At 30.5% G+C, this 16,003-nt stretch overlaps 1 protein-coding gene across 1 annotated transcript; it reads left to right on the forward strand.

The window, feature by feature from the left end:
* Positions 1-12,508: 12,508 nt before the first annotated feature.
* On the forward strand, positions 12,509-15,357 carry LOC145593941 (protein RGF1 INDUCIBLE TRANSCRIPTION FACTOR 1-like). Its single transcript, XM_081650301.1, has 4 exons — positions 12,509-12,744; positions 12,880-13,080; positions 13,765-13,980; positions 14,543-15,357. Exons 1-4 carry the CDS (start codon positions 12,742-12,744, stop codon positions 14,834-14,836), a joined length of 714 nt encoding a protein of 237 aa, XP_081506427.1. The 5' UTR covers positions 12,509-12,741; the 3' UTR covers positions 14,837-15,357.
* The last annotated feature ends 646 nt before the right edge of the window (positions 15,358-16,003 follow it).

Here is a 16,003-nt window from a genome sequence, read left to right on the forward strand (position 1 = left end):
AAGCAACAATTGTAAAGTAGTTGGACAAAGATACTATACAATAGGGAAAATATAAAATACTAAAGTACCTAGTAAAAAATTGAAGTAGGATCACCTTCAAGGCTTCAAGTCAATCTGGCTAAGGTTCTCTGAATTACAATTCATTAAATTTAGACAAAGGTTTGCAAGTACACCCTTCATTTTCGGCTAATTTTGGCAAAAAAAAAGGCAAATATGGTTGAGACTAGATTATTGAGATCTTTTCTCAATTAATGACGAATCATAAATTTTATCTATTTTGATCATGTAATTCTCAATTTAAACACGTCAGCAACTTACATTCAAATAATCCATCACAAATGGTAAGGTTGACATATCGCCATGGTGCATCATAAATAAGATGTCAGAGTTGAGACAAATAATGAAATACAAGATCTCTATTGATATAGGATAAATAAACAATTGATTTTGAGTTTAAACAACGGGTACTATCACTAATGTTACAATGCCCTTTTCCTCATAATTCATGCCATATAGTTAAGGTTTATCATGGTTATTAATGTGGATTAGGATTAAAAAAGTTGATTTGACATGATTTATATAACATGATAGATTAGAATCAATTGATCGAGGGCATTAAGCATGAAATACTTGCATAATACTATATATAATCTTTTCTTATCACTGTATATTGTTAGGTAAGAGAGCATACATTGATACATATAGCACTTTTTTACACTATACTAAAAACTATGCCACATTTTTGTTGATCATAATTAAATTAATTAAGGATAAAATTAAGATTCCATGGTCCCACAATGACTTCGACCTCCAACATAAAAAACTAGTCACGGCATTCTTGTTTTCAACTATAGTTATCATATTTGTATGTAGATTTGTCATGTGTGTAATCTTTTATATTCTTTGAAGGAACTTACATTGCAAAGTGTTACAATTTCTTTGTGAACGGCATAAACTTTCACTTTATTTAATTTAATCAAGCATTAATCAAGGGGTTAGAAAAAATCTTCACCTATCAACTCATATCACCCAAATTACTAATCACTTCCTTTATTAATATCGGGAATGGAGCTTGAGAGAGGATAATGGGGCCTACTAAATTTGTCCTTGTTATTTCATAAACCGACTCTTCCTTTTAAAATATAGTGTACATCATGAGACTCTCGTATTAGTCTTATATATTACATAATGTAGAGGAATAATTTTCCCTATAATAATAACTTTCAACTATAGGAATCTCACCATGTAACACATATTTTTTTTATCCCACTCTATAGGAGTTATAGCTGGTTAGAGCAATATCTACATTTTGTTAACAATGTGTATATTCCAATACACAAAGACTTTATTCAATTCTCTTTCAATATAGTTTGAATTCAGCCATAGAAATAGTCAATTTTGTATGTGTACCTGTGTGTGAGATGAGTAAATAGTCAATTAAATAGGTTAAATCATTTACTATTGCATTGACAATGTAATTAACAATGATGATTCCTTTCAACTAAAAAATTACTCCAACAAATAAAAACAATGACTCTGTCCATTATAATTTATCATCCCATCCATTTTGAATCGATTATATGAGAACAAAATCTAAACGAAAGCAACAAAATGGTATATATGATAAATTTAAATAATTTCTCACACGGAATAAAAATTAAGGCCTTATTTTAATCAAGAATATATGTCATTGTTAAAACTAGTCATAAACTCATAATCTCAAATGACAGCACACTAATCTACTTACAATTGCAAAGCGATACCTTCTAGTACAATACAAAAGGTTATTTTATTAAAGAGGGCAAGAGTAGTTCATCAAACATTTTGCTTAGGGAAATTAAAATAATAAAGAAGAAAGGTACATTTGATACCAAATAAAACCTAATTAAACAAATTTTAGGTCATAAAATATGGAAGGGATTCCCAGGCATCATGCTTGATTACTTCATGTTTATGAGCAATATAATCAGAGGATGTATGTAGTCAGTCCAAAATCAGTGACATAAGCTTACTTTAGTCAATTAACTTTATATTAATTTATTTCCTTAATCATAGTTTTATACCGAGCATTTTTTTTATTTATTTTTTTTATTACATGGTTGAAGTTTATTATTGGTTGCTTTTATTTTAGTTGATGCCTTATGCGGAAATGCACCCGTTGTCATCATGGAATTTGGACCGCCAAAAATAAAATGAAAACTCATTTTAATTTAATTCATCAATCTCAACATTTTTGTTTATATGCGTACATTTTTTTTTAGTGAGTGGGATAAATAAATGGAAAAATATCTTTTATGGGCAATGAGAATTGGGGAATAAATAAAGGTAGGGAATAATGAGCAAAGAGGACAATCATCAATTTGTATGTCCTTATATTTAGCCGACTTTTCCTCATTATGTCTTTGTGAAAAATTCTTACCCTCTTAGCACCCAAAAAAAGGAAAGTTACTATACTCCGTACTTCATGTTATTTATAGGAATGAGTGGGGACTCTGCCTAATGGATAGATTACCATATGACTTGCATGATTACATTTATATATTCTCTCTATTTTAGTAATTTTTTATTTTTATTTTTGAGAGAAGTTTAGTGCCGATTTTATTAATCAATGAACAATTTGTCCATTAGAACGTAAGGAGCAATTACAAAGGGGCAATAATTCTCCCACACCTGTTCGACACCAAACGGAACTACATTGGCTAGGTGATGGGCAACAAAGTTCCCATCCCTTTTTACATGAGACTAATAAGAAACAAAATCAAAACTAGAACAAACATGAAAAATATCATCCATCACCGAATCAAGGTCAGTGAAATATGTTGCAGCCTCCGATAGTCGAGTTATAATGTGTTTGCAATCCGACTCAAAAATCACCTTCCTGAAGCCGTACCTCTGAGCCAATTTAGCTCCAAAAAGCAATGCTTTACACTCGGCTATCTCAGGTGGCCAGTAGCCACGAGCTCTTCTCACCCCTGCAAAGAGTACTTCTCCTGCAGCATCTCTCACGGCTGCTCCAAGCCCAACCCAGCCTTCAGTCTTGAGGCAAGCATCACAATTAATTTTCACAAAATCAGAGGGGGGAGGGAGCCATTTTCTTGGACTTTTGCACACTCTCTTGCTGACAGAACCATACACCAGGCGAAAAACTCTGTCTCGAACTATTTGAAAAGGGATTTCTTTGCCGTTGAAAACTTTCTCATTCCTGCGACACCAAATCTGCCATAGCAAAGCAACCCCAACTAAACATTTCTTCTCATTCCCTTGCCTCCACCCCAACTAAACTTTCTCTATTTTAGTAATTATATTATTTGTAACAATTTTATATAATAAAGTAAAAAAATATTTAATTGTTGCAAATAATGTGTATCGATGGTAATATATTTATTTTAAAAATTAAATAGAGCGTTGCAACTAATTATAAAAATTGCGATGCGACGACGGATCCACTCAAAAAGTTGTATGAGACAACGAATCGAGAATGTGCTGAATTGTTATATTTATGTATGTATTTGGATTCTTAGCCCTTCCCCGATTAATTCTTGTTTGATTTTGTTAAATTCGTTTTCATTATTGTTAATTTTCAGTTGTAGATGTCGTTTGGCTTTATTTAATGAAATTTAATGTCCTCTAGGACTTCTTTCAAAAAAAATAAAAAATAAAAAAAATAGAGCGCATCAACTAATTATAATAGATTAATAGCGAATAATAATTTTTTAAAGTATATATGTATTCATCTCAAAGAAGTCAATACATTACTCACATACACCATAGCAATAATTAAACATTTAAGTATATTTCTTCAAGTTATAAAATTAATTATTTATTTGTAAATTATTACAAGTAGCATACATTATTACCTTTGTATGTTGTATGAAATAAAATTCAGTAGGTAAAATATTAAAAATGGCTATGGGCTGGCCCACGTGCTTTGGGACTAGTTAGGCCGGCCCATGGCTCGGCCCACGAATTTCGTGTCGTATCATGTTAGGCCAAATTTTTCAAAGGTTGGTCCGGGACCAGGCCCATGTGCCATCATGTCAGGTCATGCTGGGTTTGCGTGTCTAAGCAAAATTATATTGGTTTTAGCATGTTTTGTCGTGATGTGCCTTATTGTGCTTCTTCCATATAATGTGCCATCATGTCAGGTCATGTTGGGTTTGCGTGTCTAAGAAAAATTATATTGGTTTAGCATGTTTTGTCGTGACGTGCCTTATCATGCTTCTTCCATATAAAAGCGGCCCAGGCTCGGCCCACATGCACACGTGCAATGCTTTTTCGTGCCCATGTCGTGCCATGCTTTTTACGTGTCGGGCTTCGAACCGGGCAGTGGCGTCTTTAGTGAATGTACATGGTAATTATTATTACTTTTTTAATAGTAATATAGGAAGATTTCCTATCGGACCAAAACCTTACAAATAAATCTGATTTATGTTAGAGGGTACGAAGGGAGTAGGATGGAATAAAGAAATCCCGGCCTTTAAAGTGTTTGTTAACCATTTTCTTAGGGCCTGTTCATATTTACTTATTTTCAGTTCAGTTCAGCTCCAATCAGTTCAGTTCAGTTCAGTTCAACTCCAATCAGTTCAGTTCAGTTCAGCTCTTAAATTCCCTCTCTCATAAAATATTCATTTCAGCTTAGTTCAGTTCAACTCAGTTCAGCTCCAATCAGTTCAGTTCAGTAAATATGAACAGGCCCTTAGTGGAATTATGTCCCTTAATTTTGACAAATTGCCACAATATAAATAATGAAAAATGATGAAAAGAATTCATTTGTGATAAAAGAATTCAATTAAAATAAGAATATATTGCTTAAGAAAATTCAATCAGTATGATGTATATTGTAGGAAAAAAATTCATCTCCATAATAATCAATAGAGTATATATGTTTTTAACCACAACAACGGAAATTCGATAATATAATAATTCTTATTTATTCTTTGTGACTCTTACAAAAAAAAATAAAAAAAATAAAAATCACTTTGTTTTTTATACAGTGTTTTAAACTTTTAATTCTGTTTCAATTCCTAAAAAAAAAAGTGTTTTGATTCTGTAGAATTGTATGGATAATTACTAATTAATTTTAATATTATCCTTACATGAGATAAGTATTATCCTTGCATGAAGTGATTCTTATCCAAATAACTAAGCTAATAACTTTATCAGGATTTTTTTTGTAAGTCACATATAAGAGTGTAACAAATTGCTCAAATCTAAAGATCAACTATAAATTTTCATTGTAAGCTAAAACCCGACCTAAAAATGAGGAGAATAAATGGGAAAAAATGGTCACAAAGTGCAAATAATGCCCATTCCTAATACATGCAATGTTACGCATGTAAAAATATGCCATAATGACGCTATGATTCCATGACACCAATCACACCATCATCATCCTCATCTCCAAGCATCTTCTTCATCAAGAGATGAGAATTTACATCGGAATCTAAGTATCTAATTAACTCTTCAATATACAAATATATTCTATGATTCTATCCATATAACATATCCCTCCTTATCCGCAATTACATGGAAAATTGAAGATATTTAAGACACCCACCCTTTGGTGTTTCATTTACTCATAATACTACGTAATATGTACGTACGTAGGGCCTGTTCATATTTACTTATCTTCAGTTCAGTTCAGCTTCAATCAGTTTAGTTCAGCTCAGCTCTTAATTTCCCTCTCTCATAAAATATTCATTTCATCTTAGTTCAATTCAGTTCAGTTCAGCTCCAATCAGTTCAGTTCAGTTCAGTTCAGCTCATTTCAGTAAATATGAACAGGCCCGTAGTACTCCCTCCTCCGTCCCTTAATTAGATTTCTACTTCTCTCTATTATATGAGAAATAAATGATAAAAATAAGTCCTTATTAGCTTCAAAATTAGCCTCCCATACTGTCATCAAATCAACTTCAAAAATAAAAAATAAAAATAAAAAAACAAATAGTGTTTGTAATTACTCGTATTATTTTTAGAGAAAATGGTGAAGAAATAGTCTTGAATAGGCCAAATTAAATTAGAGGACGACATAACACATAAGTGCGGTAATGTATAAGTGCCACATGTATATGTGACACTGTTTTTAAGATAGAAACTTTAAAGCAATTAGCAACTTCTAGTGTAAGATAAATAACACAACTTCCTTGTTTTACACGTGATAACATAATATGATACTATGATTATCAATTTTATCATCCCCACCCTCTAGTCAAAAAAGTTTTTCCACCAATTATCCTCCTGTTCTTTTTACTACTTGTAAAAGGGTAAAACAAGTGTGTTCCTTCTCTTTAATAATCACCTAATCAAAGTATTCAAGGTTAGAGTTTATTAAGTTTATTATATTGTTAATTTAAAAGAAGTTTACTTGAATTTCTAATACTTAATTATTGTCATTACTTAGTAGTAAGGACCATATGCAATCGTGTTGGAATTTACTGAAAGTTACAAAAATTCATTATCATAAGGTAATTTCTTGTAAAAGTTTTTGTTTTTACTAGAATGCCGCTCAATTTTCTCTACAATTTAGTGGTACCAAAGGCCCTAACATGAGACAATGGGATATATATCCATTACTCCATATGACTAATCAATTAGGATACATTACTAACAACGCTTACGACAACATCAATAAGGCATTTTTTTTTTTAACAGGAACATATATATAAATATAGATATATTTAATTTTTATTACATAGTATAATAAATCTTTTGAAAATTACTTTATATGAGAGGGCCGGGAGAGATTTTTTTGGTTCTTTATTTTCCAAAAGATTCTGAAACTTTTGATTTGAGAAGTAGTTTGGTTTGGAGATAGGGGGTGGGTTTGGTAGATGAGACCAATCATTGAGACTAACCTAATTTCCAGGTGTCTAATATCAATTTATTCACCTAGGATATCGTACCTTATTGGTCAACTCCTGAATTTATCATTGAATAAAAATTACTTATACCAGGTACGTACATGGTACAAATAGTTTTTCCACAAACGTATTTTACTCGTATAAAATGGTAATTCTTGAATGCAATATAAATTCATTCATTGTCATAAATTCTCATGCATGTGACTGTTGAGAGTTTATTCATATTAATATTTTGATTTTCTTATTACATTCAGTGTACGTACTTCATCCAATACAATATTATAATTGTCATTTTGTATATAGTCGTAAGTTATTCGGAAAAAGTTGTCACAATTTGATCTTACAATACTAGTAGTTATAAGCCAATTTTCAAAATATCCTTACCGTGATCATATAATGTTGTAATGCATGAGATAAGCATTTGGAATATTTCAAATTTTATAAAGGATCAGTTATTATATTTATTAATTGTGTGTATATGATTTGCATCTAATATGGAGATCATTTTTGAGGACCAATTGGACTTGTCCCCTATAATAAATACTTGTATAAAAAATTATACGGAGTTTTTAAAAAGGGGTCAGTTCCCAATATTTTTAGTACTTACGGAGTAGTTAAGATGGTCATCGTTAATTGAGGTTACTTTTTTAATGAATACTGTCCAGTATGAATAATAAAGGTCAATACGTTGATAGGGTTATATTCAATCAATATAATGACACGTTTCAATAAAGATTACTATGTAAAAAATTAGATTATTATTTAAAATTAGGGTCATTATATTCAATATAATATCAGTTGCTTGTGTACTTGTGTGCGTATATTCAATATATTATTGTGGACTAGGTCCACACAAGTTTTTTTTTTTTTGAAAGGTTTCAAATTTTATCTACCTTGTTATGAAGATTTTGGACAATGTTACCATTGGATAATTTTATCTACCTTGTTATGAAGATTTTGGACAATGTTACCATTGGATTTGTAATGAGGATTTGTAATGAGGGATCGGTATAAATGTAATCATGCTCCAATGATTTTATATGAATAAAATAGTCAACTTTCTTATTCTGTTTTATGATCCCATAATCATATATAAATTCATTCATGTTCACATCTCTTAGCCTGATTATTGTAGCCAAGGAGCTTAAGGGCATGTTCTCATACGTTTATTTTCAGTTCAGTTCAGTTCGGCTCAGTTCAGTTCAGCTCCTAATTTCCTTCTCTTATAAAATATTCATTTCACTTCAGTTCTGAGTTCAATTCAGTCCACTTCAGCTGAGTTCAGTCTATTAGAACAGGCCCTAAGTGACGTAGTTGAAAAGCGATTATATTGGATTATTGGTATCACCCACAAAATGTCTAACTAATAGAACTAGTTGACATTCAATTTATTTTATATACTACGTAGAAGATTGTTTGTTTATCAACCATTTAATAAAACCTTACCAAGTATCAAGGTAATTATTTTCAAAAAAAAAAAAAAAAAAAAAAAAAATCTGTGGGAAATATTTTTTTTATAATATGTCTTATATAAAGCTTGTAAAGTTGTAATAGTATAATCTAGTGTTTTAATCCTACAAGATTTATTTATTTATTTATTAAGGTAAGGAGAATTCGCAAGTTGGGGAGAATAAGGGATCCTACTTGCTTGGGGTGAGAAACTGAAAACCGAACCCTTTCTCATAGGGATGGAAAGAGCAAAGAGGGTCTCCAACCACTAGGCCAACCTTATTCTTTTCCCTTACAAGAATTGCTACATTATAAAAGATCTTTTATAGTATTTTTTTTTTTTTTTTTTTTTTGACAAGAAGATCTTTTATACTATTTGTATACACAAAACTCTGTTTTCTTTCTTAAAAACAAAAGTCCTGTATTTCCGTGATAAAAATTATTCTATCTCTAAAACAAAAATCCTGTCTATCCTTTTGTTCAAAAAATAAAATAATATAAGTGAATCCTGTTTTTTCTTGATAAAAAGATAAGAACTTGCAAGTGTATTATCCTTGAAGAACAAGGAGGTAGATATACAAAGTAATTTTTTTAAAAAAAAAACTCGAAAAAATTTAAATATCTTTGGACACAATTTATATACTACGTATTTTCAAATTTGATACTTTGTAATGTGAACCTACCCAACTTATATATCAAATAAGATCTTACATGAGTATACTTTAATAACACTTTAATATATATCAACTTATATATAATTTTTTTTGGATATATATTTGTATGATAGAAAAGGTTTGGATGTATTTAGATAGAATTTTTAGGATAATTTAGAGTTTTAATTTCGATAAAATTTTGGATAGTTTTAGGATAAAATGTTTGGTTCAAAGTGTTATTTCAATATATATATATATATATATATATATATATATATATATATATATATATATATATATATATATATATATATATATATGTCAAATTTAACTAAAAACCATTGATACAAACAATGTTACGTATGAGGTGTAATCTGTTTTTATTTGAGATATTATGACGTAGGATGTATTTTACATAAAGATTGGAATTTTATCGAAAAATAACTTTGAACCAAACATTTTATCCTAAAACTATCCAAAATTTTATTGAATTTAAAACTCTAAATTATCCTAAAAATTCTATCTAAATACATCCAAAACTTTTCTATCCTACAAATATATATCCAAAAAAAAATTATATGTATAATGGTAATAATTAATTCCTTTCAAAAAAAAAAATTATTTCATATGTAGCAAAAACTTAGTGAAAAATTAAAATATCAAGTGTTGCTATATCATAGGTACAGGTACGGTCTTATCATTTTTGGTATAATGGGAGGTGAATGAAGTATTTTTTGTGTTGTTTGAAACTCTATGAGAAACTTCTACCGGGTAGTATACAATAATTAAACCTTAACTTGGAGAACAAGATGTTTCATTCTCTAAAATAATCTTTGAAATATATCCCATATACTCTTGATATTATCGCCTTATAATAGGCTAACGTATATAAAAACATTGATCGGATAACCTCTGACCAAGTAACTTCAGCCACATGACATGACCATGATTAATTTAATGTTTCACATCCCCAAAGGAAGAAAAAAAAGGTTAATTTTTAAATTACCACTTAAAAATGTAACCATTTCGAACTAACCACACGTTTAATTTTTTATTTTAAATTACCACCCCTTAAATTAAATAAATGCTCAGATTACCACCCATTTCAAAAATCCGGTAAATTTTCCGTCTGTAGGCCTCATCTAACACTTATTTTGACCCTTTTGACTAATTTTCCCCCCGTTTTTCCTCTTTAAAAACTCTCTCTAAACTTTAATTCACATTGCCTTCACAAAAATCTTGAATCAGATAGCCAAATCATCATCAACCGTTTGTCGAAGAATGTAGTGTATTTGTCTGATCTTGATGGTGTGCTTGATAATATTCTGTCTTTGTGTAGTGCTTTTACGGCTTTTCTTGGTCTCATGTTAAAAGGGATGGCAATTGCACGTCACCTTGCTAAGCTAATGCCTTTTGGTGTAGAACAAGTTTGGGTTAACCATTGTCCGGAACAGGTTGCTCTCTCGGACAGTTTGTCCATTAATTAATGCATTAGCTTGTTTCTCTTCAAAAAAAAAAAAATAAAAATAAAAATAAAATAGAAGTCCAAATTTCTGCCTTCTGTTCTTTTGATATAAGAGGTACAATAGCAACTAAATTTTCTAATGGAATTTTAAGCATTTGACGAAAAATTGTTAAAAAGTCTTACAGATTATTATAGGCTATTAAGAAATAAGAAAAAGTTTATGTCAACTATCGAGTTAAGGCATTATTTCTTATGCTATAATGGTACTCCGAATATTTTTTTCAGGCTATACCAAATTTGTCCTTTAGAAACACAGCATTGCAAAAGTTTGAAAAATTGACTGCATTGCATTAGAATTCTTTCCAAGGGACCATGACACAGAAGCTAACTTGTCAAATTCATATTGCATTTAGCTTTTGAAAGTATCTTGTATAATAGTGGAGACAAACAATATAAACACATTAGTTAAGACTTTTCAATTTTATTCTCCTAAATGCATCATCAATTATTCAACTATAATGCATGTACACTTGTAATATTTACATTTAGGATGATGAGTAATACAACAAACCACGAATCCAAATATAAGTTTCTGACTTTGCTACACATAAAATTATAAATACGAATTATAGTGTTGAGAAATAGACCCAAATTAAAGAACTTAAAACTAAGTAGGACCGTAGGAGAATAGGGAGGAAATAAAGGTATATGTATATGTATATACTTTTTTGACAAAATATATATGTTTATACTTGTAGAAGTATAATTCAAAGAATTATTATTTAAGTCAAAATGTGCATCTACGTCAAAGTGTTTATGTTGGTGATTATCTAGCAATAAATCAAGTCTATTCGAAAGTGAATTACCATTGTCTAATACTTGTAATCTGTATTAGTCTTTTTTCAGGCAATGGGAGAGGGAAAATTATAATATTGAATGATAGAGAATATATCAAAGGCCATATCCACAAAATCATGTGAAAGTAACTAATTATCATTAAGATATAAAGCTAGATTCCATTATGAAAACCAAACTATACCTAAATGAATGGCTCATATGTATTGACTCAATAATAAACCCCTTGTAAAATAAAATTTTAATAAATCAAATGTATAAAAAATTCTAAAAAAAAAAAAATCAACAACAGTACACAGTAGACCAGCAAGAAAATACAAAGTGTAATTATACTTATTTTTCTTTTAGTATATTCTCTTCCATAGACTCCATCAATTAAACAAGAACTGTGGGCCCCACTTCATCATTTTGGCTCATTTCTTGCCTACAAACCCAAATTTTAATTAAATTTAAGGATTTAATTATATATCAATTAAATTTGTAACATGAGTTTAGGCATAACTTCTATAGCGTGTGCATTGTGCGCTTTAGGCCATCTAGCCAAAGCCCCTCACGAATCAACTCAACTCGAGTTAGCGGGCTAAACAATGTAGGAGAGTGGAGAAAATATAAAGGAATCTCATCTCCAAATTGTCACTAATGGGGATTGAATGTTTAACGTCATGGTTGGGACATAGTTGGAAGGTTTTCTCATTTTACTAGACTACCTAAAGATTAATTTTATGATATGAATTATAATGAGGAGAAAGTAAATATGCTTGTATAAATAGTGTATATTTATGTACATACTGTTACCAAAACTTGAGCCAAATGCCAATAATTGAACACCTAATTTACCCATAACTTTCACTAAATAAGATTTTATTTTATAATATTAATAATACTCATAAATAATAGAGAAGTCATTATTAATAAAATTATTAGGGTTGATAAGATCAAAGGACATGAAAATGAAATGAAACGAAAATAGTGGGTATATAAAAAAAACAGAGCTAAGGTCGGTTCTTCTCATGACTTCCTTGCACAAAACGTATCTTCATTATTTATTTTTATTTCCTTTTAAATTTTCATCCTTTTTTGTTTTTCTAAAAAAAAAAACAAAATACCAAAAATAATTAATAAAATATTTAGGTTTGGTTCCGAAGCTTAGGGTTTAAAGAAAGGATAAGCACGACTCTTCTTCTCTGTGCTTTTATATAAAAACTTGATCCTACGCCATCTACCACCTTCTCCTCCTTTCATTATAATTAAAACCCTCTTCTCATTTTCTCTGCCTCCACTCTCTCTTTAACTCTTTCACTTCATTTCTCTCTCTAAAAAATAAAAAAAAGAGCTCTCATTTTCTCTCTCTAAACAAGAATAATAGCAGAGTACTCTGTTTTCTCCCCTGTTTTTCAAGCTGGCGATCGTTAATCAAGAATCCGCTGTTCGTGAGATTAAACCCAAGAATCGGAGAATCATGGTACATTTTTACCCATTTTTATTATACCCTTATACCTAATTTTAATAGTATTCATCAATTTCATTATAAATGTAGGTTTTTTCTTTCATTTTTTTCGCTCATTTTTGTTTTTTTGTATTGAAATTGTGAAAACAGGGTGCTGGTGGTCCGGAAGATGAAGACTTTACTCGATGGCCGCCATGGTTGAAACCTTTACTCCGTGAAAAATTCTTTGTTCAATGTCAATTTCACGCTGATTCTCATAAGAGTGAATGCAATATGTACTGCTTAGACTGTATGAATGGCGCTCTCTGTTCGCTCTGTCTCTCTCATCACCGTGACCACCAAGCTATTCAGGTACAATTTATTCATTAATTCACATTTTAAATATTCTTAATCACAGATTTATCATTTGGATTTTTCTGGGTTTTCATTTAAATGTTGTTAATCAATGGTGTTTTAATGTTTTTGGTGTTACATTTTGTAATTTGGGGTTGCTCAGTTTCATACTCAATTGGAGGAAAAAAAAAATGCGACTTTTCTGTAAATGAATTTTAATTTTTGGGTTTTTTTTGGATTGTCAATTATCAAAAATGGGTATCTGATAATTCCTCTTCAAAACTTTATTTTTATTGTTTTGAAAAAAAAAAAAAAAAAAAAAATCCCCAAGTTGAGTCGGTTTAATTTTCAACTGGGTTTTTTCTGGGACATTGCATTTTGTGTGATAGTTTCAACAATTGTTACATTCTAAGGCATGACATTTAATAAATAAGACTAGTTCAATTTATTTCATCCAAATTTGTGCATTTTACTTTACCAAAAATAGGACTTTTTGGGTACAACATTAAACTTTTCTCAAATTTTTATCAAAGTAACTTTCTTGCTCTCCAAGCATTTACTCTGCAAAATTTCGTCAGTTTTTCTTGCTTACCCTCAACAAATATTGTTGACTTGTACTACTGTGGTAGGCTGTTCTGCCACCAAATTTTCTCTCTCCTCTATAATTTTTCTTAATTTATTTATTTTTAATTAATTTTACAGATTCGAAGGTCTTCATATCATGATGTGATTAGAGTGAATGAAATTCAGAAAGTGTTGGATATAAGTGGAGTTCAGACATACATTATCAACAGTGCTAGAGTTGTGTTCCTAAATGAAAGGCCACAACCTAGGCCTGGTAAAGGTGTCACCAACACATGCCAAGTTTGTGAACGCAGCCTTCTTGATTCCTTCCGTTTTTGCTCTCTTGGTTGTAAGGTAATTTTTATTATTCACATTGCTAATTACTCGTATTAATTAATTAATTAATCGCATTGATGTACGATCATGATATCGATTGATCGAGTTGATTACATTATCTATGCAATGCCGAAAATTGAATAATTAGTTGTTGAATTGGATTAAAAACTCGTGTTATTGGTTTTTTTAAGGGTCCAAACCTAAATATGTACCTTGGTATGCCTAGAATGGGTGGTTAATGAATGACTTTGGTAATGTATCAATGTGGATTTTATTGGTTTAATTAATTTATTTGTTGACAATCTTTGTTGATTTGAAATGTGAACGGAATAAATCAATTTTGATACTCTAAAACGTTTTGAAAGGGGATTTCTTTGTTTTGATTTATTCAGTAAAATTGATTGATTTTGCTACCTTTAATGATGGGTACTGTCTAGTCTTGATATGGAAAATGCACCAATATTGAATCATGAGATTTGATTTCTTTGGATTTTTATTTTTTAATTTTTAATTATGTTTTTTAAAATTTGATTAAAGGGTTAAAGCAATGGTTTTGATCATGAATATTTATTGTCAACAGATTGTGGGAACTTCAAAGAATTTCCAAAAGAACAAGAAAATCAAACGGGCAATGGGGTCAGATTCGGAGGACTCGTGTAGCACGACGAGCACGACCACGAGCCACCACCAGTCCCCTCGGCGTGGTAGAAATGAGATGATGATGGACAGCCACAACAACTACACCAACAACAAAGTGGTGCAAAGTTTTAGTCCATCAACACCACCTCCAACAGCAGCAAGTTACAGGACAGCCAAGCGAAGAAAGGGTATTCCACATAGAGCTCCTTTTGGTGGACTAATCATAGAATATTAAAACTAGCTTTTAAGTCCTTAGTCTCTAAGATAATTGCTCTATATATTATATCCCTTTTTTTATACTTGAACTAGTTTTTCCATAGTGGTCCACATTCCTAACGCATTGTGCTTTTTAAAAGCCAATGTTAGGTGATCTTATAAAATCACCCTCTTCTCTATATGTATATATAACAATGATGCAATAGAAAGTTAGAAATATATGGATAGAAATGCAAATAAAATAAGAAGAAAAAAAAAATTAAGTACTTTGTGTAGTTGTGTGTAAAGAAAATAGGTGCAATGATAATAAAAGTTGGGAAGAAAATTGTATGTAAACTATTTAGGTATTGCAAATTAGTATGCCTTTTTATTTTTAGTGTATGGGTTCATATATGGTGGGAAGTTAGGAAGAAATGTACATATTTTGTTGTTTGTCTCGAAAAGGATGGGAAATATGTACTTCTTACTTATATCATTATATGTTGCTTGTAAATACATGGAATTGTGGAAATTATTGAAGTGCTTTTATTTTTTTTTTTATTTTTTTTTTATGTTTTAATTAGAGTTATCTTAACGAATGAAAGTTTTGTTTCATAATACTCCATAGTAGTGAAATATATGATCATTTGTTGTTGAACTTTAACCAATAATATATCTAATGGGTTAGAATGTTAGATGATTATCATGGTATGCGTCATAATGTGTACATCTTTTATATAAAGTTGATCAAGTTTGCAAAGTTGACTAATAGTCAATATTTGATTAATTTTAAGTGAGGTAATAATTATCTTGGAAATGGTACTCATAGTCCTATCCAAACAGTGGTGGGGTCCATGGCGGCTGACCCGTGGAATGTGTGAAGGGGTACGTGGCAAGTGTTGATTGGGAAGATGGTAAAGTTAAGTGTGTCTTGATTCGTGGTATTCGGGAACTAATTAAGGTCGACCGCCTTGAGCAGCCAATTAATAATAATAGTGGTGAATTTGGTATCTATATTATGGGCCGTTAAATGGGCCTCTTTTTTTTTTTTTTTTTTTTTACCATTCACACTGGGCCACTCTTAAGATGTTTAATCGAGAAGGAATGCGATGGAGTACTTATCCTTCCAATTTCATTTATGTCTAGTGGGATTTTTTTTCTTTTTTGTTTTTGTACATGCTGCAACTTGCTATCTGTATTTCGTTAG

This window comes from Chenopodium album, chromosome 2 (genome assembly GCF_948465745.1).
Source record: "Chenopodium album chromosome 2, dcCheAlbu1.1, whole genome shotgun sequence".
Taxonomy (NCBI): Eukaryota; Viridiplantae; Streptophyta; class Magnoliopsida; order Caryophyllales; family Amaranthaceae; genus Chenopodium; species Chenopodium album.